General features: G+C 59.3%; 1 protein-coding gene across 5 annotated transcripts; it reads right to left on the bottom strand.

The window, feature by feature from the left end:
• Positions 1–126: 126 nt before the first annotated feature.
• LOC128338858 (carboxyl-terminal PDZ ligand of neuronal nitric oxide synthase protein-like) lies at positions 127–25395 on the bottom strand. Of its 5 annotated transcripts, none has more exons than XM_053281933.1 (11): positions 24934–25395; positions 21387–21458; positions 9479–9571; positions 8495–8553; positions 7793–7901; positions 7389–7530; positions 6424–6587; positions 6076–6240; positions 5237–5402; positions 4507–4855; positions 127–3164 (listed from the first exon to the last, which is right to left on the bottom strand). In XM_053281933.1, exons 1-11 carry the CDS (start codon positions 25042–25044, stop codon positions 2762–2764), a joined length of 1833 nt encoding a protein of 610 aa, XP_053137908.1. In that variant the 5' UTR covers positions 25045–25395; the 3' UTR covers positions 127–2761. The 5 variants fall into 5 exon arrangements, with proteins under 5 accessions (XP_053137908.1, XP_053137910.1, XP_053137909.1 ...); XM_053281935.1 differs by lacking the exon at positions 24934–25395 and adding an exon at positions 10376–10454 and having other exon boundaries at positions 21387–21441; XM_053281934.1 differs by lacking the exon at positions 21387–21458.
• Positions 25396–27344: the final 1949 nt, after the last annotated feature.

Raw genomic sequence — 27344 nt, 5'->3', positions numbered from 1 at the left:
GAAAAGGGGTGAAAATGGGGACCGGCCAGGGTGTTGGTGTGAAAACCGATGGGAAGTGTTAAAGACCACCTCCAGCCCCCCTCCCAGAGAATGTACCACCCCTTCAGAAGAGACAGAGCTGAGAAACCATGGAGAAAATGAATCTGTAATTACACCCATGGTCCCGACAACACAGAACACTTTACAGACTAAATCCAGGTCTGTGTGTGGGGTTGTTATTTTTGGCCTCTCTCTTACAATACTTGGATAACAAAGGGCGGAATTCACTGGGAAAGCTCATCCGTTCCTGAGCAGAGCCTGTTTTCCCAGCTCTTGGAATCCATTTTGTGCTACTGACCTTGGAGGAGAGCCTTGACTCTCAATTTGTCCCAGAATTCTGTTTTCTGGGAAGAGAAACCTAGCAAGCATTGAGTTTAGCTTTCCTTGGGGTCTCTGCCTACTTCCCAGCTTCTCCTGCAGAGAGAGAGATGTTGGGAGTTTTGGATGAGATTTGGCTGCTTGAACAGAACAAGAAACTCCCCGCAGGAACCAGGGCACAAAAAGTCAAAGAGTTCTCACACCTTTCCCACCATCTCAAACCCCTCAGCTCTCCAGGCCGGCCTTCGAGCGTCACTTGGAGATGGAGGCAGATTCCTGGAGGGCGGGCAACCCTAAGCAAGGTGTCTCTTGTGAGATTTGGGATGGCTTTAAGCAGACCGGCCTTTTGGAGGGCGGGAGCTGCATTTCAATCTTTTCTGCGTTCCCCAACCCCACTGAAAGTTTCTGTGGCTGCTTTAGGAAGTGGCGGGGCAGAGAGAGCGGGGACGAGACTCTCTGCTCTCAAGCTAGTGTTTGCAGCAAGGCTAATGCCTTGCTCACCTCAGCAGAGGGGTTGTGGTGTCCAAAGCATTTGCTCCTCCAATCCTGCTAGAGGCCCTGAACCCGGCAACACCTGGATAGCAACATCTGCACCAACCACGGTCTGTCTCAGACACTCAACCATAAAACACACACACAGTGTACGGGAGACACGTGTGCATCAACGGTCGTGTTTCCCTTCCACAGACACAGAACTGAGGACCCTCCCCGTGTGCGTCCCCAGAGGAACCTGGAACCGGCAATATGTATGTGTTTGTGCGTTTGCAACTAGCAAGGTTTTCTTGGTTTCCCCGCATCTGCATTCAAGGACAGAATAGTTAGGAGTGCGGCCACTGTGCTGAGGCACAGCTGTTTGGAGGTGGGAGTGTGTTTAAATGGAGAAAAGCTCTCCTTGCTGGCTTCTGCACGTCAAGGGGCTGTCAAAGGCACAAGAGTGTGGGGCAAGTTGGTTTTGTTCTGGCCAGCCTGACTGCCCGCCAAGTTGCCCTCTAGGCCTCCGTAGCGATCGCTGGGCCACATCTGGCTAATGCCATGCCTTGCTTGAGTGGCCGCTCTAGGCCTCTCTACGGTGCTTGCGCTCTCGCTCTCTCTGGTGGGTTGCTAAGCAACTCTGACATCGCCGGCCACTGTCTCGCTCTCTCCTCTTCTCTCTATAACTCATCCGCTAACCCCGACTCAACGGGTAGCCCCCGTTCCTAGCTTGCCTCGGGCAACTGTTCTGTTGTCCCCCCGTCTGCTCGCCTCCCCACTTCCAACTCCCCCCTGCAAACCTGAGAAAGGCGCACTGGGCTCTCTCTGCGGACCCCTCCTTGGCTTCCCATCTCTCGTTCGCTTGTGCGATTCAGCCCAGCCGTCCTCAGAAGCACGACAACAGGGCAAGCAAGCGAGACCTGCCGGCCCGGCTGGCTGTTGACAAGGGCTGCCATCTTGGCTGGGGAAACCCTCCTCCGGAAGCGCAAAAGCTGGCCCCACCGCTCTGGGACCCCCCAGCTTCTGTGGGCTCCTTGAGGAGAACCTGAGCGATGCCAGTGTCCCTCCCGGCCCGCTCTTCTGCGTCCAGACTCCTAGGTCCGTGGAACCGCGACACGCTCCCGTGATCATGAAGAAGTTCTTCCTAGTCTTTCATTCCTACTGCCCTCTCCTCAAATCTTCCCTTTGGTCGACTTCCTCCTGACTTTCTCTCTCTCTCTCCCCCCACGACTGTAAAAACCGGCTCCCACTTCCACACTGGATTGTTTCCCTGGCAAGGAACTGAGGTTTCCCCCCCAGGAAATTTCCCCCCCACTCCATTTCAGCGGCAAGTGCTGAATCGCACACGTTATTCTCCTGGGGCGAGTGGGGATCGGAGGGGACCCTTTTTGGGGAGAGCCACTTTTTGGGCTCCGAAGCTGGAAGCTGGATTAGGCCACCCTTCTGCGGACGATTCCTGCCAGCCTGAGCCCGCCATCCACAAAGCAGGGTCTCCCCGGTGATGGGGACAACCTCTGGCATCTTCCCGAGCTCAGCCAGCAGTGCCAAGACCCTTCCTGGGGTGCAGAGAACCCCTGAGCCTCTTGTGTGGCATTTCCCTGACACTTGTGCCCTGGCGTATGTGGGGGCTTTGATGGGGCCTCCCACCCACAACTGGCCAGGCTGGCTCCTGCTTGGAGCTGCCTGTGTCACCTCTGCAGACGTTGGCTGGCAGGGAAAGTGCCTCCCGGAAGACCTCAGGGTCTCCCGACGGTCTTCCTCGGGGAGACGATGTTCCGCGGGTCGAGGTCTCCCGGTCCCTCTGAGGTGGCCCCGGGGGCCCACCCCATTGTGGCTTTTAGGAGGACCCCAGCTAGCGCTGCAGGGTCCCGCCAGCCATTCCTGCCCCAGGCCGGGCAACCCAGTCCCGTCAGCGGTCTGTCCCAAAGCGTCCCTACATGCGAGCGATGCAGAGCCCAGCGCTGTCCAGCTCGTCCTCCGAGAGGCTGATGTGCAGGCAGGTTTCGTTGCCAGCCGAGAAGGACCACAGGCCGGCCAGCCCCGGCGCTGGGCCCTCCTTCTCGGCCTGGCCCAAGTGGCTCTTTGCCAGCGGTGCCCGTCTCTCCTCCCTGCCCTGCTCCTGGCTTGGGGGTCTCTGGCTCTCTGCGCGGCGGCGGCGTCCTCCCAGCGTCCTGGCCTCCGGCTCCACGCTAGCGAGGGAAGAGGCGGCTGTGCTGGTGGGCATCGCGGTGCTGCCGTGGGGGGTCTCCGCCTCCAGGCTGGGCGAAGTGGTCTTACTCGACCTCCTCCGCAGAGTGGGAGGCGGAGGGTTGAGCTTGGGGATGAACGGCTGCGACCTGCAGAAGCGAGAGAGGGACGGGGTGCATTTATTTATTTACTCATCCATTTTGCATTTATACTCCGCTCTTCCTCCAAGGAGCCCAGAGCGGTGTACGTAGTTGAGTGTCTCCTCACAACAACCCTGGGAGGTAGGTTAGGCTGAGAGAGAAGGGACTGGCCCAGAGTCACCCAGCGAGTCTCATGGGGCTGAAGGGGGATTTGAACTCGGGTCTCCCCGGTCCTAGTCCGGCACTCTTAATGACTACACCTTGCAGGCCAGTGGTGTGGCCACATTTGGAGCACTGCTGCCTGCAGTTCTGGCCACTGTATCTCAAAAAGGACCTTGTAGAACTAGCAGAGGGCAGCCAGGAGGCTCGGGGGGCCTGGAACCCCTTCCTGACGAGACAAGCCAACAGCACCTGGGGCTTCTCAGCCTACCAAAAGGGCGACGGAGGGGAGACACACTAGAGGTTTCTCTTCCCTGGCTCGCAGCACTAGAAACTCATTGCCAAGAAATTTAGGACCGACAAGAGGGAGGACACTTCCACACCGTGCACAATTGATCTGTGGGATTTTCGGGCGCAGGGTGTGTGTGGTGACGGCCACCAGCTTGGGTGGCCTTAAGCAGGGCTTTGGCAAACTGGTGGAGGACATATCTCTCGGTGGCTACTAGTCTGGATGGCTATAGGCCACCTCCAGGCTCAGAGGCCGGTGGCCTCCGAATTCTGCTTGCAGGGGATCAGCAGCAGGAGAGGGGGCCTGCCCTCTCCTTCTGCCTGTGGGCTTCCCGGAGGCATCTGGTGGGCCACTGTGGGAGATGCTGGACAAGAGAGGAGAACTGGTCTGGTGAGAGCAAGCAGGACTTGTCCCCGTGGCTAAGCAGGGTCCGCCCTGGTTGCATCTGAATGGGAGACTAGAAGGGTGAGCACTGGGAGATCTTCCCCTCATGGGGCCGCCTTGGGAAGAGCATCTAGGTTCCCAGTTCCCTCCCTGGCAGCATCTCCAAGACGGGGCTGAGAGAGACTCCTGCCTGCAATCTTGGAGAAGCCGCTGCCAGTCTGTGAAGGCAATGCTGAGCTAGATGGACCCAGGGTCTGACTCGGTATAGGGCAGCTTCCTAGGTTCCTATGAGAGGGGCCTTGGGCCTGATCCAGCAGGGCCGTTCCCGTGTCCTTATACTCCTTGCATGCGGAGGTGTGGCTTCAAAGCTACCCAGAGAGCTAGCCCATGAAAGAAAGCACGTGGCTGCCTCGTGGCATCCGCGCTGCTGCTCCGCCACGTGCCCCAACTGGGCAGTGCCACGCGGCGGCGGCCCCTGAGTGCTGCCCCCTGCTGGCTCCGCCAGGAATGGCCGCCTACCTCTCCTCCGGCACGGGCGCGCTGGAGACGCCGCACTTCTGCCGGCTGCTCCCGTTGAGCGAGGCGCAGTCGGCTGCCTCTGAGCCCTCGACGCTGCGCAGCCCGCCGGGCCCCTCCAGGACCATGAGGTGCTCGTCGCTCTCCCCGGCGCCGTTGGGCAGCGCCTCGCCCTTCTCCAGGTTGGCCAGGTTCAGGAAGGACTGGCAGCAGGAGCCCAGCAGGGCCACGGGGCTGCCCAGGACGCTGGCCGGGGTGGAGGTGGAGGGCAGGCTGATCTCCAGGCTGTAGTGGTTCTTCAGGTTGAGAGAGAGAGACTGCGCCAGGGTCAGGTTCTGCAGCGAGCGGTCCACTAGCCAGGAGAGGGAGGGAGGGTCAGCAGTGCCCCCGAAGAAAGCAAGCAAGCAGGCCACCCCCTCGGAGGAACCCTCCTGGGCCTGCATCGGGCCAAAGGCTCCATCTAGTCTCGCGTCTTCCTAAACCCCAGTGTGGCCCTGACCCCACCTTGTGGCCGGGAATCCCAGCCTTGATCCCTCCCGCTCAGCACGGACTGGCAGCAGCTCTCTAGGATTTCAGGCTCAGGGGTCCCTCCCAGGCCTCTCTGGAGATGCTGCCAGGGAGAGGACCTGGGGGACCCTCTGCAGGCCCGGCCGACGTCCTGCCCACGCAACCACGGCCTGCCCCGGCCGGGCACCCCCCGCCTCAGCAGAGCCCCGCGCCCTGGCCGGCTCACCTGGGTGCCGCCGCTGCACCTTGATCTCCAGCTCCTTGAGCTGCCGCACCAGCAGGGAGACGTGCTGCAGCAGGTCGCGGTTGGTCAGGAGCAGCTGGCGGACGCGGGCCTGCGCCTCGACGCGGGCCGCCGTCTCGGCCGACAGCTGGTCTTTCAGCAGCTGCACCTGGAGGGAGGGAGGGAGGGCAGGGGAGGGACTCTGGCGGAGAGGACCGAGTAGGCGGGCGAGCGCCCGGAGAGCCCTGCTGGATCGGGCCCCTCCTGCCCAGCCCCTGGAACGGAGGGCTCTGCCTTGGCGGGTGCCAGAGCCAGGGTCCCTCTGGCTCAGGGCCGCCTGCAGCAGCAGCAGCAGCTCTTCCGGGTCCTCGGCAGGAGCCTCTCCCGGCCCTGCCAGGGCTGGAACCGGGTTGCGCCTTCTCCGTGGCTCTCTGCAGCTGCTGGCTCCCGGTCCGTCTGGCTCAGTACTCAGTGCTCTCTTCGAGGGCTTCCAAAGGAAGGCCCTCCCTGCCTGCCTCCAGCACCCCGTTTCCAGCCGTCCACAGCCTCTCATCACTACGCGGCCAGGGTTCTCGACAGACTCTTCGGTCTCCACAAACTGAGCTGACCCCCACCCCCATCTCTTAAACAAAAAAAAAGCCACCCAAGCTGCTTGCTGCCGCTGTATCTTGAGGCAAGGAGTTCCGTGGGTTCGTTCCGTGCCCTGCTCACTGAGCACAGGCAAAAGGAGGACTCTCCCTCCCTCTGGCTGCAGAGTGGCCAACGTGAGGCTCGCCCGTCTCCCGCCGCCAAGGAGGGAGAGGAGCGCCACCAGGGCGGGGGGTGGTGGTGAGGGGCCTTACCTGAGCAACTGCCACCTGGGTCTGCTGCTGTTGTTGAAGGAGCTGGTGCTGGAGGAGCTGCAGGCAGTGCTGGGAGGCCAGCGGGGTGGCGTCGGCGTCGGTGGCGGAGCAGGGGCTGCCCAGGGGCTGAGAGGCGGAGGGGCAGAGGGAGCAGTTCTCGCTCTCCTGGAATCCCAAAGCGCAGCAACAGAGCGGGGAGGGAACGGTCAGCCTCTCCCCCACATCCAGAGGAAGGAAGGAAGGCAGGGGTCCTGGGGAGGGGAGGGGCCAGACCCCCTGCCTCCCCGCTGCCCTGATAGCCCCCCCCCACCCGCATTCCTTCCGGCTCTGCCTCTGGCCGGTGCTCACCTGGCTGCTCCTGCCCTTCGGGCCCTGCCCGGCTTTCAGGGCTCCCAGGTCAGGACCCGCGGGAGGGGGCTCACAGGGCCCGCAGTCCGGCACGCGCGTCCCCTCCTCGGAGTCGGCCGGGGCGTTCTCCCTGTCCGTCATCGCCAGCCCTGCCAGCTGGAGACCTGGAAGCGACGAGGCAGGAGAAGGGGGACTCTTAGCCCGGGAAGGGCAGCTGGGACGAGCGGGGCTCAGACACCCCCCCCCTTTGGCTATTCTTGGGGTGTCCTGCAGCGGACAGGGGTTGCTCTGATGGGCTTCCCCAGTAGACAGCCCCCCCACCCCCACCCGACAGCAGGTGCTTTTCTTGGGGGCCCCTCGTAATTGCCAAGACCTTGATGGCCTCTCAAGTCCGTCTCTCCTTCTGGAGGCCTGTCCGGGTACGAGTCCACCATTCCAAGTGAAGGCAGAAACCTGCCCATGCGGTCGCTTAAGAACCTAAGAACAGCCCTGCTGGATCAGGCCCCCCAAGGAGGCCCATCAAGTCCAGCCTCCTGTTCCCCACAGTGGCCCACCAGATGCCTCAGGGAAGCCCACGGGCAAGAGATGAAAGGGGCCTGCCCTCCCTCCTGCCATTACTCCCCTGCAACTGGGACTCAGAGGCATCCTGCCTTGGAGGCTGGAGGTGGCCTTTAGCTGCTTGAGCCCTTCTGGATAGTTAATGTGCAGGAGCCTGGCCTTGGATTTGCAAATCAATTCAGGAATTTATTTGCCAGGAAGTAGCCCTGAAAGCTCCACCACGGAGCCCAGCTGGTGGCTCTTTGGACACCCCCTTCAACTCCCAAAACCAACCGGAAGTTCCTTTCTCCTCCCTGGCACTGGCTAGAAGGGGAGGGGCCATCCCAGAGTCTAGCAAGCATGGTATTTATAGACTTTTGAAAAAGCGAATCAAAGCTCCAGCGGATGCCACCCGAAGCACAGCAAACCTTCCAGCTGCGGGTCCTCCGCGGAATTGTTGCTGGCCCCGTCGGCCTGGCCGTCCGCGTTCTGCAGGGCGTGTTGGAGGCTGAGTTTGTGGCAGACCTCAAAGGCTTGGCCCACCGTCCGCACCACACGCATGGCCTGAGTCTGGGGAGAGGAGAGAAGCCCCCTTCTCAGCATGGGCAGGAGCCAGAGGCGTTGAAAAGCCCGTCCTGGCTGGGAAATGGGGTAGACTGCCCTAGCCTGCAGGAGGTGGCTCTCCAAAGGACATCGTCTCTACTGGCGCACATGCGCAGGGCAGATTAAAATGCTGGCACCCCCAAGAAGAGAGTGCGGTGCGGGGGGGGGGGAGGAGACGAAAGCAGCGGGGGAAATGCCAGCCCAGCCCATCCAGCCAGCTGCCCCTCACCTTCTTCTTGGATTTGAAGACGTTGCAGCGGAAGGAATGGTTGGCGCCGTCTCGGGCGATGTAGCTGAAGATCTTCAGGTCCTGGGAGTCGTGCGAAACGTAGAAGATTCTAGAAGGGGGAGAAGAAGGGGAGGCGCCGAGCAAGCCAGGGGTGGCAAACCCTCGGAAGGCTGCCTTGGCACAGAGGGCGGCCAGCGGGCTGGAGGTCCCTTCTCTGCCTCTCCTCCTCCTCCGCCCCCCGGCAATCCGGGCTTTGCTCTGATGAGGCAATTACGGGCTTACCAGACCCAGCCACCTGGACCACAGGAGGAGCCCCGCAAATCTGGTTGGGCAGATTACGGTGGTGGCCCTCGGGCACCGACTTGGGGGATACCACTGCAGGGGAAGCATGCAACACCCTCCCAAAACACGAGAGACCGCGCTTTAGTTTTAGGAGGCGAGAGGGGATCCTGCAGCTCAGCCAGCGGAGGGAGGATGGGGGGACGTGAGGCCAGCCCATTGGATCACCAGCCTCTCATGGTACTGCTCATGTTCCCTTGGGGGCAGAGAAAGGGGGAGCAGTGGCCCCCGAGGAACACGGGGTCTCCTGGAGCTCCCGGGGGGGGCCTTTGAGAAGATGCCAGCCGGATGCCGAAGCCGTGGAGAGCTTCTCGGGAAGGGTCCCACCTTCCACCCACCCCCCGGTTCTTCGAAGCAGCCTACCTGTAAACAGGGTCGTGCATCACCACCATCGTGCCTTCGTCCCAGGTCCATTCCTTTCTCTGGGAAGAGAGTAAAAGCAAAGTGGCTCCTGGCCCCATCTCGCTGCATGCCGAATCTGTGCCCACCTGTGCAGGGGCCAGGGGCAGAGAGGCCGCGGCAGCCACAAGGAGGAGCAGCTCCCAAGCTGCCTTGAAAACCAGTGCTCAGGAGAAACAGCAGAAGGCCCCGCTCAGCGTCAGAGCTACACTTTCGTTGGCCGGGAAGCAGCGGGGCAAACTGAACCCCTAAACTGTATTTTAGTCTCATGGCTTCCCCAAAGAACCCTGGGGGTTGTACTTTGGTGAGCCTGCCGAGCAGGTTCTATGAGGAATCCCTTTAGCCACGACCTCACCTCATCCCCACGCCCCCCGTTTCCTGGAGAAAGGAAACAGCAAATAAACCGGCTGACCTCTGCAGTCTGGCTGCACCCTGAATCGATGACTGAGAGCTGAGGCCTTAGCAAAGGCTCTTCTCAGACGAGGCCTCTGAGCCTCTCCTCTTGCCATGTCTGTGAGCAGAACAGCCGCCCAGCAAGGGAGAGGCATTTGTAACGCCAGTGAGCATTCTGGTTAATGCCGGCCTTATTCCAGACCTGACTGACGTAAGGTTCACATGGCAAACCCAATAGGGGACCCCTCATTGCCGCTTCCTTTCCTAGCCATCGCCATAAATGTTTTGTCTCATTTGTGTCGCCGTATCCGTTCTCTGGGCAGGGGTTACACTGCAGCAGCAGGGGACTATGGCTCCTGTTTTCGAGATGGGAATACGGAGGCTGAACTGAGCGACGGACTCCCCCCAAAGACGGCCCATTGAGTCCAGGGCCGTAGTGGATCCCAACCAGTCTCCCGGGACCCCCACACAGGGCCTGGCTGCTGGCTACACTAACTCTTCCGGGACACATTTCCCTTCCTTGCGCTCCGCTTGGGGCTAGGGAGGTGGGCCCACCTTCTGCTTCTTGCGCAGAATCACCTTCACCCCGTCTACGGAGACAACGATGCTCACTTTCTTCTTCTTGATGTTCTTGGCCTTGAATTCATACTGTGTAAAGAAGGCAGAGAGAGAGAGAGCTTACAGGGAGAGGCCACGGCAGGCCAGGCCCCTGCAGATCCACGGGCCAGCTCGCCAGTGGCGAGTGCCCCCAGCCCTCTGGCGAGCAGCACCACAGAGATCTCCTCCCCAGCGGTCTCCTCTCCATGCCGGAGAAGGTCAGAAACCGCAGGAATCCTGCCTGAGCTTTCCCCTCTTGCTCGCCACCTTCCAGGGCCAGTGGCTGCCTCCTACGCCCTCTGGAGCAGGGTGTGCCCGAAAAGGATCCCAAGAAAGAGAGAGCGGACTGGGGGCGAGCACAAATAGTGGCTGGCTAGTGTGCTGTGCTGAAATGTGTGGGCCCCTGGACTTAGCTCAGGGGCAGAGCCTCTGCTTGGCAGGCAGAAGGTTCCCAGTCCCCTCCCTGGCAGCAGCATCTCCAAGACAGGGCTGGGAGAGAGACTCCTGCCTGCCACCCGGGAGAAGCCGCTGCCAGTCTGGGTAGACAATCCTGAGCGAGATGGACCCAGGGTCTGACTCCATCGAAGGCAGCTTCCTATGTTCTGCCTGGAGGTTTGAAGGGTGTTTTTATGGGGTTCAGCCCAAGTCAGGTTAATCAGTGCCGAGCAGTATTTTTAAATGACTGCTGTTCTTCCATCCGTGCACATGAAAAGCACAAAGCGGACAGGTCCTTTCCCCTCGGGGCTCAAAGTACAGAAACCGTGACAAGGGAAGGAGTGGAGGGAGGGAAAGGGAAGGGAGCTGAGGCAGGGTGAACGGAGCAAGAAGGTTCCCTTTCGTTTTGGTCGCACGTACTCTGGAGGCTTTCATGAGGTGGACTTCGAGAAGGAATCTGAAGGAAGTCAGAGGAGGAGGGAGTTCCGGAAGCTTATTGCTTGGAAAGCAAAGAGACGTGTGTGAGGCCAGGGCGGGTGGGAAGGCTGCTGGCATTTCAGCCAAGAGGGGTGGGGGTTGAGGGTGGCCGTCGGGCAGGACACAATCCCCACAGACCTTCAGAACACCCTCCCCTCCCACGCCCCCCTCTCTGCCTGAGAGAAGAACAGTGTGTGTCCCGTCCCCCCCCGCCGCTCTCTTTAAAGCACATAATTGCCAGCTTGGGAACGTGGAGCGAAGGAAGGAGCTCTCCGTCTCTCTGTCATTTGGCTTGGCGAGAGGAGCCAAAACGGAGCCGCTCGGCAGACGCTCTCCTGTGGAATGAGCGGCTGGCAGCGGGGCGGGCCTGGCCCGTCCACTGGGCAGACCTCGGCATTTGCCTGGGCCCCCTGTTCTTGAGGGGGCGCGTCAGCAGTGCCAGCTCTTCTTTCTCTCCCTCTCGCATGGCACCCCTGAAGAAGGCCTGCACTGGAGGGCAAGACAGTGGGCTATAGCCCTGCTCCCCCAAGGGCCCGCCGCGTATTCTGCGCCCCCCCCCCGAAGACACAGCTTTCTCTGCGCCTTGCACCTCAGCCCCCAAGAAACAACTCGATTCACAAGCTGCTCTGCCTCTCTGGAAGGTGACTAGCCTGCCATTCCCCAAAAGGGACGGTCTCCGGCAGGATTCCCCAATTAACAAGCAGCAGCACCTTTCCACCTCTGACGCGTTTTTGAGCTTTGCCCCCTATGATGCTCTGGGGCCACGGCATCCTCAACCCTGGGTGGGCTGGCCGTTGCGGGCCGGTCCATTGGCCTCGTGAATGAGCAGCCTGCAGGCTGAAGGGAAAGCCGGGGTTCTGCACTTCTTGGCTGGCGGGGCACCAAATCCAATCTTTGCCAAGGGCACCAAAAGCCCTGGGCTTCTGGGCACCTCCCGATGCTTTATAGAGCAAGCATTAGACGCACAACCGCCCGCCTCCAGCCTTGAACCCCAGGGCAGCCACAGCTGGGGGGCCAGTCCGGAGCACGGCCCAGCATCCACATCCACTGCCTTTATTGTTCCGCTGGTGGGGCCAGAAGCAGGGGGCACCCCACGCCTTACGAGAAATGTTAAAGAACCAAAACAAACATCTTCCAGTGCTTTTAAGAGGAAAGGTGCTTTGAAGCTGGCCCGGTCCCCAGACAGATAGACACGCACTCTTAAAACCCCACATGGGAGCAGGCACCAAGAGACAGGCCCCTCCGGTTTTCTTGGGTGTCGGTGTGTGTGTGTGTGTGTGGAGCCTCTCCTTGGGGTGGAAAAAGAGAGACCCGGCTGCAGAGGCTGTGAGCACTGCCAAGACACGCTGAGAGGCAGCGCCAGGGACTGTCGCCAGTTGGCGCCTGGCAGCTTCCGCCCGCAGCTCTTGCGTAGACTCGGCATCTCTGGGGCAACCGCTCAGTTGCGGGCGGAGGGGGGGGGGCTCTCTTCTGAACATCTTCCAGAGCTGCCCTCGACAGCAACCATGGGACTTTAGCATGTCCTTCGGTTGTGCCTGCAGGTTCTGGGATTTTAAGTAAAATGTGCCGTCGGGTCGGTGTCGACTCCTGGCACCCACAGAAAAGCCCTGTGGTTGTCCTTGGTAGAATCCAGGAGGGGTTGGCCATTGCCTCCTCCCGCGCAGTAGGAGATGACACTGCCTTTCAGCATCTTCCTAGATCACTGCTGCCTGATAGAGGTGCTTCCCATAGTCTGGGGAAACATACCAGTGGGGATTCGAACTGGCAACCTTCTGCTTGTTAGGCAAGCATTTCCCCCACTGCACCACTTAAGGTGGCTTCTGGGATTCTAGGCACGGACAAAAGGCCTACTGAATCTGCTTCGGGGCGTGGGATTCAACTCTCCTCCCTTTAAGAAAAAGACAAGTTCCTAGTCCACATGACGGGCAGGAGAGTGTGTCAGCTGTGCTCAGCACAATTACTTGTGCTCCAGCAGGATGCAGAGGGCTTTGGGGCCCTCCGTTGCTCCTCGGCAGAAGCAGGATACACCTGTGCGGCAAAGAGATCTGCAGAAACCCGTGTGTGGCAGAATCCAGCTCCTCTGGGTGCAGGATTTGTCTTCCTTTCCTTCCTGCAGGGCCAAATCCACAGGGCCCTGGCGATGCCTGTCACACTCTCGCCTTCTTCTTTTCCTGCAATCCTCATTAATTTTTCCTCCTGGCCTGTTCCAATTCACACACACACACACGCCTCCGCCATCAGTACCCTGCTGCGGAAGGCCATGGATGAATATACACCCAACTGCAAAACCCAAGTGGAATCTGCACCCCCGTGCACTTGCTGCTTAGGGGACGGAGGGCAGTGCAGTGGCTGTTCCCAACTTGATTCTGTCTTAACAGGACCCTCAGGCCGCCTTTAGTCCCAGTGTGCGCAAAACCCCACTGGCGTCCAAACTTCTTTGGCGTGTGGCCAGAAGCTCACAGCTTCACCAGTTAAACGTGTTAGCGCAGCAGCATAAAAGCATTTTCTGGCTGCTAATACCACTCGGTCCAGGAACTGCGCTGGGGTGGGAGAAGAATCCCTCTGCTGGAACAAACGACTGGTGCGCCTGTCCCAGCCTCCTGTTTCCAATAGGGGACAGCCAGATGCCTCCGGGAAGCCCGGAAGCCCAGCCCACCCCCCTTTCTTGGCCCCAGCAGCCAGTAGACTGCTCCTGCACAGGCAGTCTCTACTTAGACTTTCTGTTTTGAAAAGAAAGCCCAGGGCTTCTCTAGGCAACAGGGTCTGGCACAAGATCTTCGGGCAGCAAATGAGCGTTTCTTCATCCTGCATCTATTGACACTCAAGTCCTCTTATAAGGAGAAAGCAGCCAAAGAGGCATCTTATCTCTCCACTTGCACACTTTTCTAACCCTCAAAGCTCCACCTGCTTTTCAGCCTCTCCTTTTTGCGACTGCCTTCCACACCTTTGCCAGCCCTGTGTTACTCCTTTCAAAATGTATTATGTGGAGCTCAAAGGGGGGGCCTGCTGTGTTCAAAGGGGGGTGAAGGCAGCCTCAGCAAAGGGAAGGCATTTGCCACAGAGGGTAGCGGCAGAGGCAGAGGCAGCCTGGTTGGGCTTGGGGGCCGAGGGAGCAGCTCTTGAGCGATGCCGCTCTGACTGGGGAAGCTGGTGCAGAGGCACCGCCGAGAATGCGGGCAGAATCCGTAATGCAGCTGACTCCAGGTGAGGCTCTGCAGGAAGGCCAGGCGCCTGGCTGCCGCCGCCAGGGCCCTAAATAATGCATCCCCCTCTCCCTACTGCTGCTGCTGCTGCTTGCAAAGGAGCTCTCTGGGGCTGGGTGGATTTCCAAGTGAAACATGAGCCCCCCCCCCATCACCACCACCACTCACTTAGCCCAGAACTCTTGGAAAACCTCCTGAGCCGATATCCTGTGCGCGGCAGCCAGACTGGGTCTCTGGAGAGCAGGCTGGGCTTGAGACAGTGGGGGAGGAGGAGGAGAGCTGGTCTTGGGGTGGCCGGCATGAATCACCCCCTTCGCTAAGCAGGGTCCTCCTGGGTTTGCATTTGGGTGGGAGTCCGCCTGTGAGCACTGCAAGGTCTTCCCCACAGGGAATGGGGCCATCGCTCAGTGGAAGAGCATCTGCTTGGCACCATCATGCAGAAGATCATGGGTCCAGGCCCTGGCAGCATCTCCAGGTAGGGCTGGGAGAAGACTCCTGCCTGAAATGTTGGAGAGCCCCTGCCAGTCAGTGCTGACAATCCTGAGCCAGGTGGACCATCACAGTTCTAACCATTGACAGATCTTGTCCTCTTCCCTGAATCTGCCTAATCCACTCTTTAAGCCACCTGCGTCTGTGATAGCCACCATATCTTGTAGCAGTGAGTTCCACAAGCTAATTACATGCCGAGGGAAGAAGTCTCTTATCTGCAGCGCAGATTTTTGTTAGGTGACCCCAAACTTGAGCATCGAGAGAGAGAGAGAGAGAGAAACGTCTGTATACCCACACTCTGGCAGCAACCAGCCTCACGGGGTTGTAGAGAAGGCAGGCAATCTATACCCGATCTCGTTTGGTGGAATTTTCTCTTTACATCTTGGTTTGGAGAGTGAGTGAGTGAGTGTTGGGGGGTATGCAAGGCTTTAGAAACTCTGTGTTTTAAAAAACAATTTCTTTGCTAATATCACGCGGGTTCTCTTACTTGAATTATGCAAATCATGGGGCTTTGCATGCATTTTGCATAATTTTCTTTCCATCCTACCAAAGTCTAAGTCCACACCCAGCAGCATTAGCAGATTCAGTGGGCCTTTTGTCCTTGCCGGAAACCCCAAGACATGCAGGCACCACCGAAGGACATGCAAAGGTTTCATGGTTGCTACCTGGACCAAGAGCGAGAAATCAGAACAGGGAGCCGAGCTGGTCTTGCCTCCTCCCTGCAGCTCTTTGCAAGAGAGCACCCTTTGCACCCTTTTCTCCCTCACCACACAACCCCCCCCCCCGCCCTCCCCCGCCTTGCCACAGACAGTGATGGACGTTTTGCGGGCGAGGATGAAAAGCCTGCAGTTATGAGATCATGTTCCAGGCACGATTGATAACAGATGGGCTGATGGATCAGCCGGCAAAACGGGTAATCTCTAAGCAAGGGTGACCTTTTAATGCCGGGCGCAGGAGTGCTGAAACGGGAGTCCCAGAAGCCAGGAGGGGTCCCTGGCAAGACTGCTGCAATAACGCAAGAGTGGGTGGGCCAAGGAAGGGTCCTGGAGGTGCTGGTCAGCGGGACAGGCTCACGGCCCCTGTAGCAGCAGCAGGATATTCCCACTTGCAGGCCAGCAAAAAGGTCTCCGCGGACTGGATTTGGCCCCCAGGACTGGTCTACTCTGGCTGGCAGCAGCTCTTCAAGGTTGCAGGCTCAGGGGTCTTTCCCAGTCCTACCTGGAGATGCTGCAGGGAGGGAACCTGGAGCCTTCTGCTCCTCCGCTGAGCTCTGGCCTCATCCCTCCAGAGAATGGGAGGAGAGCTGGCCCTGTGGTAGCAAGCATGAAGGAGGATGTACCCTGGTTTGCATTTGAATGGGAGACTGAGCACTGCAAGATATTCCCCTCGGGATGGGCTGCTCTGGGAAGAGCACCTGCATGCTGAAGGTTCCAAGTCCCTTCCCTGGCAGCAGTATCTCCAACGAGATAGGGCTGGGAGAGAGACTCCTGCCTGCCACCTTGGAGAAGCCGCTGCCAGTCTGTGAAGACAATACTGAGCCAGATGGACCAAGGGTCTGACTCGGTAGAAGGCAGCTTCCTCTGCTGAATTCCTCGCTTGTGTGCAAGTCTCTCATCCAAATGCAAACCAAGGTGGGCCCTGCTGGTCAAGGCGTGGCCATTCACACTCGCTGCCACAAGACCGGTTCTCCTCCTGTTCTGCAGAAGCCCTGAACTTCTCCTGGCGTTGAACACGCCCGCTTTCAGGAGCAGAGCGCAAGGGAGCCCTCCGAGGCTCCAGAAGGCCGGCTTGGGGGTTGAACGGCTTCCCGCCGGACCTCACGGCAAGGAGGCGTCTCTAGGAGGTCACTGCGCATTTGGCAGGCTCCCTTACAAAGCCCAGCCAATTAGACTGATCTTGGGCAGCAGCGGAAACCTTTCGGCAGCGTTCAGGCCCCCTCATTCTGCATGCAGGGGAGGTATGTTCCGCGCACCACGACGCTGCGGGCAGAGCCGCTCCAGAATTCTGGACTAAAAATAGGCTCCCTGCTTCGGTGGCCAGAAACCAGAGCATTGTGACGCGCCACCCTGCGGGGGCCGAGATCCATTGTGCTAGCCTGGAGAGGGACTTTGTCTCTGGGACTGGGACCTCTGATTGGGTTGTGCGGAGGCACCGTGAACCGGAGCAGGGCTGAGTCGAGGCCTCGTGAAGTGGTCTTCTCGTGGCCGTGAGCATGGCCGGTTGCTAAGCAGGGCCTGCCTTGGCTTGCATTTGGATGGGAGACAACATGTGATCGCTGCAGGAGAGGAGAGGAGAGCTGGTCTTGGGGTAGCCAGCATGACTGGTCCCCTTAACTAAGCAAGGTCTGCCTTGGTTGTGTATGAATGGGAGACTACATGTGTGAGCTCGGGAAGAGATTCCCCTTAGGGGATGGAGCCACTCTGGCAAGAGCAGAAGGTCCCAAGTTCCCTCCCTGGCAGCATCTCCAACGAGATAGGGCTGGGAGAGAGACTCCTGCCTGCAACCTTGGAGAAGCCGCTGCCAGTCTGGGTAGGCAATACTGAGCTAGACGGACCAAGGGTCTGACTCGGTATTTGGCAGTTTCCTATGTTCCTAAGATATTCCTCTTGGGGGCAGGGCTGATGCTCAGCAGAAGAGCATCTGCCTGCTTGCATGTGGAAGGTCCTGGAGAGCCTCTGCTAGTCGGTGCAGCCAGTACTGAGCTAGACGGACTGAGGGCCTGACTCCGTGTGTGGCAGCTGCCGACGTTCCTACGGACTGCAAAGCCTTCGCCTTTCTTTCCCTTTGGATGTTCAGCTTGCCAAATGTCGGCAGCAAAAGTGCAGGGCACTTTGCAAGCGTCCCTTTTCCGTCCGCGGTGGTTCTGCGGGTTGGTTTGAATTCTGCCCCAAGTGTGCCCCTTTGCCCACCGAGCGTGTGTTCCAGCTGGCTGCTGCTTGCCCTCTCCCCCCACTGAGCATGCTGGCCCAGGCTGCCACGGAAGCCGCTGGCTGGCCGTGCTGCTGTGTCCGGCTGTAGCTCATCTGCCTTCTCCACTGCCCTGCAGACTGCCTTGCTGTCGCCCTGGGCCAGGGGAACATCTTCCCCATCTGGGTCCAGGTGCAGCCGATCACTGGTGCTCCCACTCTGGATCCAGAACAAACGGTGTGGAAGCCCCTTGCTTCACCTGTGGTGCTGCCAGGGATTGTGGGAGTCTGGGTGGTCCACGGTGAGCTGACGACATGGACCAGCATCTCTGTGTAGGGCTGGGGAAGACCCTCGCCTCGAGCCCTGGGGAGCCACTGCTAGCCAGAGCAGAAGATACGGAGCAACATAGACCCAGGGAAGACCACATCATCTAGGGACTGTTTTCGGCTGGCTGCAGAGCCCTCGGCTTGCAAGCAGAAAAGGAGCCTGGTTCAGCCTCGGGCAGCATCTCCAGGTCTGGCTGGGAAAGACCCCCTGGTGGTCCTGAGGCTGCTGCCAGTCCGTGCAGACCAGCTACAGCTAGCGGGGGCCACAAGGCTCCAACGCCGGCTAACGCAGATCCCTAAATTCTCCTCCAGACAGAGAACGCTGGACCGGACAGAGCCCTGATCCAGCAGGAGCTCTCCTCCTCCTGGAGCTCTCGTGCGCCTTGGGAAACAGAACCGGGCCCTGTCCAGTTTCACCCTGGAAGAGGGGTCAAGGGGGCCCTGAGGGGGAGGGATCCCAAAGACGGCAGCAGCCACAGGCAGCCCGGGCTTAGACAGAGGAGCCAGGCAGGGCACTGGCACCAGGAAGGACCCGCTGGCACTTGGCACGGCTGCTCTGCTGAACCCAGCCGGCGGCAGGAAGAATGGCATCGCTCTCTCGCTCTCTCTCTCTGGGTCCAAGTCGGGAAAGGGGCCGGCCAGGGGGGATTAACTCCGGCTCAGACTGTCACATCCCAATCTGCAACTCCAGGCAGCTAATAATAATCCAGAAGGGAGGATTGGGGGGAAAAAAACTAAAATGCAGGCTTAGCGTTGCCTTAATGACAGGCGCCGCAGCAAGGCCAGATTTGCATTCCGCTCCATGCTCTGAGCGGCTCCTGGCTGGTTTCGGAGGGAGGACATTTCACTGAGAAACCACCCCGGGGGAGGGAGTCAGAGAGAGAGAACTGTGGGTTGCTCTTTCCCTGCCTCGGTCCCCTGCCTTCTGATGGAGTCACAAGGTCCAAAGAAACCAAGAGAGGGCCAGGGATCCTCCCCCCCCCCCCGTTTCCAGAGAAAAACCTCCCATTTGCCAATATTTCACCGGAGAGCAGCACCATCCATTCCTTGGGTAGTCACTGCTAAAGAAGTGGGGGTTCCCAAGGCTGAGCCCCCAGATGTTGCTGGACTACAGTCCCCATCATACGCCCCTGTGGCAGTGGACGATGGGAGTTGAAGTCCAGCAACCTCTTGGGGGCCCAACCCTGGGAACCCTGGCCTCAGCCGGGTAATTAACTACTTAGTGCTTGGGGACGCCTCCACTAAGGAACGGGCCCCTGCACCAGAGGCCTGCCGTGCAGCTCCATGCAGCCACGTTCCCGGCCCCGTTACTCTGCTGCAGGAGCTGCGTCCCGGGGTCGCTTCCTCCCAGGAACCGTGGGAATGGCCGTCCTGTGAGCAGTTGGGCAGATTCGCTTTCCAGGAAACTTCTCTTCCCCGACTGCCTCGGCTGGGAGCCACCGGAAACTGGTTCCTGGGGGCCCCTCCTCACTCAGGGAATCTCCGAAGCAGTTTCTATCCAAGGGGCAGGGGAGATCTGGCCCGAAAGACAAGGACAAAGGCGCTTGGCACAGCTGATCAGGGGATGTCAAGGGATGGAGCTTGCAGGGAGGGAGGGAGGGAGCCCCAGGCCTCTGCTGCAAGAATGACTGGCAGGTTTCCCCACATGGCCCCTGTGCTCTGTCGCCAGAGCATAAGCCCTTAAGAGGCAACAGCTGTTGGGAAATGGGATTGTCCGCCTTGGCCCGCCCCCTCTGGAGACCCCTCGCTCCGAGAGGCCGGCAAATGGCATGCCGGCTTAGTCCCAAGGGACAGGAGCCATCTTTCCCGTCAGGTCAAGAAGATGGGTTGCGGGAGGTCAGACTTGCCTATCTCCCCCCCCCCGCCCCCGGGACCGGCTGAGCAGAACGCTGCAGGCTCCGTAGGAAGCTGCCTTCCACAGTTAGCCAGTCCCTCGGACAGGCGAGCTCAGTCCTGTCTGCTCTGCCTGGCAGCAGCTCCTCTTTGGAATAGGAGGCAGGAGGTCTCTCCCAGCCCCACCTGGAGACGCGGCCAGGGATTGAACCTGGGACCTTCCGCATGCAGAGCAGAGGCTCTTCCACTGAGCTCTGTCCCTCTAGCCTGGGGCGGGCAACCTTGGTCCTCCAGCTGCTGCTGAACTATCTTTAGAAAGACCTTGTAGAACTGGGAACGGTGCAGAAGAGGGCAACCTGGATGATCAGGGGCCTGGAGCACACACACACCCCGCCTTATGAGGCCAGGCAGCAGCATCTGGGGCTTTTGAGTTTGGAGGAAAAGACGACTGAAAGGAAACCTGAGAGAGGTGTATAAAATGCATGGTGTGGAGAAAGTGGAGAGAGAGACATTTTTCTCCCTCTCTTAGATCACTAGAACCAGGGGTCATCCCAGGAAACTGATTGCCAAGAAATTTAGGACCAACAGAAGGAAGTGCCTTTTCACACAATGCATAATTAACCTAGGGAATTCTCTGCCACAAGATGTGGTGGCGGCCAAGAACCTGGACGGCTTTAAAAAGGGTTTAGACAAATTCATGGAGGGCAATGGCTACTAGTCTGGTGGCTATAAGGCAACCCCAGCCTCAGAGGCAAGAGGCCTCCAAATCCCAGTTGCAGGGGAGCAGCCACAGGAGAGAGGGCATGCCTTTGCCTCTTGCCTGTGGGCTTCTCAGAGGCATCTGGGGGGCCACTGTGGGAAACAGGAGGCTGGACTGGATGGGCCTTCTTGGGCCTGATCCAGCAGGGCTCTTCTGATGTCCCTACAACTCTTACCATCTTCAGCCACAATCAATGCAGCAAATATTTATGTACCGCTTTTCAACAAACATTCCCAAAGCGGTTTACATAGAAATAAATAAATAAAATGGCTCCCCATCCCCCAGGGGGCTCAGAATCGGAAAGAAAGAAAGAAAGAAAGAAACATAAGACACCCACCAGCAGCAGCCACTGGAGGGATGCTGTGCTGGGGACGGATAGGGCCAGTTGCTCTCCCCCTGCTCAAAGAGAATTGCTACTTTCAAAAAGTGCCTCTTTGCTCATTGAGCGGGGGATAATAATAAATTGTGCCTGGGGATGATGGGAGTTGTAGTTCAACAGCAGCTGGAGTGCCAAGGTTGCCTATCCCTTTATCTAGCCCCATCCTGACTACTCTGACTGGCAGCAGCTCTCCAAGGTTTCAGACAGAAGTAAATCCCTCCTAGTTCTGCAGCTGCTGGAGATCTTCCAGGGCTCACCCTTCTAGTCTCCCATTCATATGCAACCAGGGCGGACCCTGCTTAGCTCAGGGGACAGGTCATGCTTGCTGCCACCAGACCAGCTCTTCTTGGCTGCATTCCTTTCCAGGGCGATCTGAAGGCTCCCTGGTGCTCAGAGCAGGGCTGGGGTTTCTCCCCTTCCCCGGGGCTGGGTTTTCCGGAGGGGTTTGCACTCCAGCTCCCAAAAGGTGCTCCTGCACCAATCCAGTTTGGTCCCGTGAACGCGCACACGGGCGGCTTGCCGGCCCCGACACCCACTGCCGGGAATCCAGCGGAGCAGGGGACACGCTCCGGCCTGCCTTGCGAGCAGCTTCCTCTCAGAACTAGGCAAGGAAGAACGCGCCCCATCCTGCCTCCCCGCACGCTTCCGCTCCGAGAGGCAGGAGGGGAAAGAAAACACAGCCCATCTGTGGAGCTGGAAACGGAGGGGCCGCTTGGCTGGCCAGCCGCGTGCATGCCTGAGAGAGCCAGAGAGAGAGAGAGGCCGTGCTCCCCCCCCGCCCCGCCTCCAGCATGGCTCCTGGCTGGCTTGGTCCACCCCCAGCAGCCAGGCGGCCTGCGGCTGGCTTCTGTTCCGGAACGGGGCCTGGAAGCCAAGGCAGAGAGGGGAGGCTGTGCCAGCCAGCCCCCTTGGCGAGGCGGGGCGGTGTTCTGGGGGGAGCACCGGGAACAAGAGAACATTTGGTCTCCTTTCCCAGCTTCCGTCTCAGCACATGAGAAACAGAAGCGACTTCAGCGCCTGGAGGGGGAGAGAAAGGGAGCTCTTGGCACTGACTCACCCGGATCCTTCTCATCGCTGCCACGATCTCCACGCGGCTGTTGGGTCTTGGCACGTCCAAGCTGCCGATGTACTAAGGGCGGGGGAGAGAATATCCATTATTGGTCAGACTCTGGACACAGCTTGCTTGGTGGCAGGGCTCCGGTGCACGCGTGGAGCTCCAGGCAGGCCCTGCTCTCCTTGCTCCCATGCCTGGGAACGCACGGCATGCTGCGCCCATGGAGAATCCCTCTGCACTGGAGCTAATGGGGCAGTTGCGGCTGGCGCGGAGCCCCACGTGTGCACTGGAGCCTCTGAATCAGAATGTAGGTTGTGTGCCTTCTGGGGACAGGAGGCCACATCTATTTAGTTGTTATTTTTTCTGTGTAAACTGCTTGAGAACTCTGGTTGAAAAACAGTACACAAATATTTGTAGTAGTAGTAGTAGTAGTAGTAGTAGTAGTAGTAGTAATAATAATAATAATAATAATAATAATAATAATAATTAATCAGCACCGACTCTTCTAGGAACCCCAGGGGGTGTTCCCTATCCGTTCGTTTGCACCCCGCTCCTTACCCCAAAGGCTCAAGGCTTGCCGTGGCCGCAGTGTCCAAGAGAGACAGCACCCTTCGGGGCGAAGGGTGGTTTGCACTGTGGTGGCCACAAATTATTGGGGCCGTGGCTCGATTTGGAAAGGCTTTTGGTTCTCAGAGGGAGAGAGTCTTGTTGCTGTTTTGGTGAGGGCTTGTTTCCTACGAGGAGGTGGGAAATGTGCCGCCAGTTGTGTGGCAGACTGCACTGGGGAGGCGTCCCAGGCCTGATCCGAGGCGCAGGGCCTTCCCTCGGAAGCCCTTCCCGGCTTGGGACTCACAGAGTTTGAATCCAGAGCAGGATTGAGGGGAGGCTTGCTTGGGTGTGTGGCGGGGTGGGGGGAGGAGCTGACGGCTCCGGGAAGCCCCACAGAAACCCCACAACCTGCCGGGGCAGAAGCAGTCGTACCCTCAGTGGCCGGTGGGTGGGTTGGGATTCCGGCCCCGCCGATCCCCTTTCTCCACTGCGGCATAAAATGCCTCCCCGCACGGTCCAGCAGCTCGGTTGCTCTGTTAAAATGTAAGCTTGCAGAAAGCGCTTGGTGCCGGCGGGGGGGGGGGGCGCGAGGGGAGGGCGTGGAGTGTCTCGAAAGGTCACGGGGCTCTGCGGCTTCTCCTCCGGGAGATGGGTTGGTCAGGACCAAACTCCCGGGAATTTCAGCAGGACTTGGTCAGGACTACCTTCCTCTGGGTGTCCTTTCAAGCCCAGGAAACAGGTGGAAGAGCCCCCCAGGAAGCCGTTTCAAGGCCCTGTGCCTTTGCATTTTCCCTCCCAACTTTTAGAAAGGAGGCACATGAATGCCCCTGGGGTGCATGGTCATTTGGCAAACACCCTTCCCAGGACTTTTAGACTTTGCTGCGGTCGGGAATGAAGACCTGGAGGAGGAGATTCCCAGCCACTGAAATGCAGTGCCTTAAAACACACACACACACAACCACACTCGGCTACCAGTCTTCCAAGCCACCCAGACAAGGGACCGAGAGGGCCCACTCTGGGCCTTTAAACGCTCTCTTCCCACCCTCCAAACAGCCATGGTTTCTATGGCTATACAGGATTTGCATGCAGAGGCCAATATGGGAATGCCTCCCTTCTCTTTGCGGCGCAGGCTCTTCTTCGTCTGGATAACCTGCAAAGATTCACAACTAACTTCGCGCAAAAGCGGCCGTCTCAGTTTCCCCTGCCATCCCCTCCACAGCAGTTTTTGTGCAGATTTGACAGCGAAACAGCTCAGCACACCCTGGGATGGAAATGCATCCGGGGTGTGTGGGTCAAAGCATGCCAGCTTGCAAAGCTGCAAAGAACTCTTCCTGGGGCAGAATGAAAACCGGAAGCTGCCGTATCCGGAGTCCAGCCATTGTTCCGTCTTGTTCAGGATTGTCTGCACTGACTGGCAGCATCTCTCTAGAGTTTCGGACCAGGGGTCTTTAGCACTTCAGACCCTCCCCAAAGGGAATGGAATTAGTGTGTCTTTGCTTGCACTCTACACAGAGGCAAAGCTAGTTAGAGATACCCAGCTGGTCCCAGTTCCAGACCATCCGAGCAGATAACATTGCTGTGGGAGTATTCAAATATATATATATTCAGGCCTATGCTGTGTTGGTATCTTGAAGGGGTTCTCAATATTTTCCATCCTTGTAAATGTCATCACTGTGACAAATGTTTATGCTGCATTTCTTTACATTTGCAATGGAAGCTTTTCCTCCCAGGCCCACCAAGAACCAGCCTGTTTTCCATTCTGCTTGATGAAGAATTCTGTGTTACCTCTAAAGCTTGCATATTGTTTCTCCAACAGGAACTTGAAGCCAGATTCCGGGGGTGTAGGGAGCAAGCGTCACCCATAGTGAATAATTGACGCTGTATAGAGGACTAGCTAGCTAGCTACAGGTTTCTTAAAATAAAATACCCACCCACAGCCCAAACTAGGCGGAATTCTAACCAGATCCTTCAGTGCCCCTGAAGCAAACCGGATTCCTCCCCTCCACCATTTCAGGCTTCTAATTAATCCTGCGGGGAAAAGGTCCAACTCATTTAAACTTCTGAATGCAAAGAGATTTAACTATTTAAAACACCAACTGTCCCCAGCTCAAGTGGGCAAACCAGTTTACAGAGAGCAAAATCAAACAGCCCGGCTGACCTCCTGGAGTGGGCCCGCCCCCCCCCCCCGCCAACTTTCTTGGCTGCAGTTCATCAAAACAGAATGGAAAACTGGCCGGCTGGGCGGCTGTGTTTTTCCCTCTGCAAACCCAACGGCAGCCTCCTTTTGAGAGCAAGGGATTTGGCCGGCCGGCCCCAACACCAGCGTGGGAAGCGCAACCGGGGAGAAAAGAGACCCCACTCGGCGGCGCCCGCTGAAGCTTGGCCTTTGCGCACGTGCGAGGAGGCGGCACCCGTCCTCCATCCTCCCACAGTGGGGCAGGTAGGCTGCCTCCAAGCGTGGAGGCTCCCTTCCTGCCATGCCTGATAATAGCCACGGCCTGTGCGTCTCTCTCCAGACGGCTTTTCAGCCGGAGTTCGCTAAGCGGATGCCCAAGGGAGCGGCCTCCTGGCCGCGAAGAAGGGCTCGCCAGCGCAACGATGGAAGAGCCACGGAAGGGCTGCTGCTGCTGCTGCGCTGGGGCTAGAGAAGGAGGCCAGTTGCTCTGCTCTGCCCCCCTCCCCGGGAACCCCCACTTTGCTCGGCTGGCAGGGAAGGAGCTGGAATGGCCCAGGCGGCCCTGGTTGCGCCCCGCAGGCACCGCCAGCCACTGGTGTGTTGGGCATCCCCTCCACGACTCGGGCTCCCCCGCGGCGGTCTCTCGCACTCCCACTCCCGCTCCCTCATCCCCGGCCACAGTGGGGACAGGGCGGCACTCTGCACATGCTCGCAGGGCCGGGAGCACCCGTCCCGCCCCGCTCCAGGCTGGTCCCCCCTCCCCGCCCCTCGGGGTCGCGGCGCCTGCTGCCCGTGCCGAAGCCAGCCCGAGGAGGAGCGGCTGACCTTGGCCTGGAAGTGGATGCCGTGCTCGAAGGCTTGCTCGCTGTGCAGCGGCACCCGGGAGTCGCCCGCGTCGTCCACCAGGTTGTAGCGGTTCTTCAGCTTGACCGGCATCGTCGTCGTGGCGCTGCCGGCCCCGCGGAGCAGCAGGCAGCGGCGGCGGCCGGGCCTCCCGACGCGGCGCGCCCGCCCCGCGCATCCCCTCCTGCCCGCGCGCCCGGCGGCAGCTCCGGAGTCCGGCGCCGCTGGCTGCCCGGGGGCTCCTCTCGGGCTCGGCGGCAGCGGCGGCTGCTGCTGCTGCCCGGGACCGAGGAGGAGGCGGAGAAGCGCAGGCTCCTCCCGCGCTGGTGATGATGCGCGGCGGCGGCTGCTGGGCGGAGCGCGCTGGGGAGGGAGCCCGCCAGCCAGGCCCGAAGAGAGGAGGAGGCGGCGGCGGCGGCGGCGCTGGCTGGCCCTGGGCGCGCTCCGCCTCCTCCGTGGCAGCGGCAGCGAGACAAGAGGCCAGCCCGGAGGAGAGCCAGCCGTCTGCACCCCGCGCGGCCTGACCGAGCAGCTGACCCCAGAGCCAACCCGAAGGTGGCTGCGGAGGGACCGCGAGCCCCACCCCCGGAAGGGAGGCCTCTGGGCCCGGGCAGGGGCGGCGGCTGGCTCCCTGCCCGCAAGGGGCCTACAGTCGGGAAAGAACCCCGAGCAGGGAAGCGGCGCCAGTCCCTCCGCCTGCTACCACTGCTCCTCCTTCCACGCGCCCTGCCTGGCCCAGTTGCTGCTCCCGTCCCCGATGGTTGCCCCCCTGGTGCCAAAGAGCTTGGTGGCAGCATCACTCATTGGGGGCCTCGCCCAGTTTGGGGGCCTGGAGTTTCCTTTGGAGCTCTTTTGCTGGCCTGGCCTGGCTAGGCTCCTAATTCCTCTTGGTTGGCTGGTGGTTCCCCGCTGGCCCGGTGTTCTCCTAACTTTTCGATTAACTGGGCGCGGGCTATGAAAGGCACAAGTCCCAAGGAAGCCATCGCCTCGAGTCTGGCCTAGAGTTGCCAGCTTCTCAGTCCACCCCTGTGCCTGTGCCTTGAACAGCCGCCTGACCAGCTGGCATGGGCCGCCGTTTCTGTTATCTCTACGCTTGGAAGAGCTGCACCTGATGGATGAAGCTGCTGTTAGGCACCAGAGCAGGCCAAGCAATATTTCCGAGCCAGTTGGCAACCCTGCGATGTGTCTGGTGAGGTTTCTGGTGCAAAGCATCACGCCTCCAAGGACAGAGTGACCTTATCAGTCAGGCCCTGCTTAGACGCAGCTAGTCTGTCTGGCTCTTTCCTTTCTGTCACATTGGGAGGACACCAGAGACGTAAACTGTTTTAGGAGCCATTTCCTCTCTGCAGTGAGCTGGCATTCTGCAGGGCGAGGAGAGGCCGGGAGAATTCTCAGCACCGTTCCAGACTACAATCCCCAGGATTATTTGGGGCAGGGAAAAGCCCTGACGGAGTAAAAACTGATTTTTGCCGGCTTTTAAATCATGGCAGACACCAACCTGTGTACTTGCTTATTTGAAATATTTTCATCCCCTCCCTCCAGCACACTGCTGCTCGGGGCGGCTTACAAGAAAAGCATAAAATCCACGACAAAAGAATAAAAGTGTAGAAGGCAATGAAATTCAAGGAATCATCCCAAAACACAGTAAAAAGACCGAGCAGCTCATGTAAGGCGAGTCGGACGGCATCCAGGATTAAAACGAAACGGCAGCTACAGCCAGCTTCTTTTCAAAGGAAGGTTTTTAAATTCTTTTTTAAAAAAACTAAACAAAGAGGTAGACGGGCAAATGGAAGGACGGTCGCCCTGCTGGATCAGGCCCACGGAGGTCCAGCCTCCTGTTTCCCACAGTGCCCGCCCCCCCCCCCCGGCCAGGCCTCTGGCAATTTTCCCACAGGCCAGAGGTGAAGGCTGCTCCCCTGCAGCTGGGATTCGGAGGCCTCCCACTCCTGAGCCATCAGGTCAAGGAGCCCTTGCCAGGCTCCATGATTTTGCCCAAGCCCCGCTTAAAGCCATCCCAGCGCGGGGCCGAGAATGCAGCCATGGCCACCTAAGAGCCCTGGCACGCACCACACCCACAGAGATGGGCGTTTTCCGCATGCCTGCTTCTGCAGCCCTGGCCCGCCAGCCTCCTTCACGCTTGGCTAGATCCCGCGTCCTTCTCCTGCAAGAGGCCTTGGAAATGGAGACCCGTCGCCGGCAATTAAGCGCCACCCCATCACCCTCTGCCGCCCAAACCGCCCTTCCGAAGCGGGCGGCGCAGCCCTGATAGGTCGCTTGCCTGCCGGCCAATGCGAAGTGCGCTCCCCCACTGGGAGCCGAAATGGCGCAGAGACCAGTTGTGTCGACCGAGCAGATGGCCTCTCCTGACAGACACATTTTCTCAATGGTCGGTC

The sequence above is a fragment of the Hemicordylus capensis genome, chromosome 17, assembly GCF_027244095.1.
Source record: "Hemicordylus capensis ecotype Gifberg chromosome 17, rHemCap1.1.pri, whole genome shotgun sequence".
Classification (NCBI taxonomy): domain Eukaryota; kingdom Metazoa; phylum Chordata; class Lepidosauria; order Squamata; family Cordylidae; genus Hemicordylus; species Hemicordylus capensis.
The sequence above is the reverse complement of the archived record's forward strand: the minus strand, read 5'-3'. Positions and strand labels throughout refer to the sequence as shown.

What these genes read in the sequence shown, in the direction of transcription:
- LOC128338858 (XM_053281933.1), bottom strand. Translation starts at nt 25,044, where the DNA reads ATGCCGGTCAAGCTGAAGAACCGCTACAACCTGGTGGACGACGCGGGC. An exon ending in ATGCACGACCCTGTTTACAG is followed by an intron (nt 7,902 to 8,494) that starts GTAGGCTGCTTC and finishes TCCCCCTTCTAG; the next exon opens with AATCTTCTACGTTTCGCACG. An exon ending in CGAAGGGCAGGAGCAGCCAG is followed by an intron (nt 6,241 to 6,423) that starts GTGAGCACCGGC and finishes TTGGGATTCCAG; the next exon opens with GAGAGCGAGAACTGCTCCCT.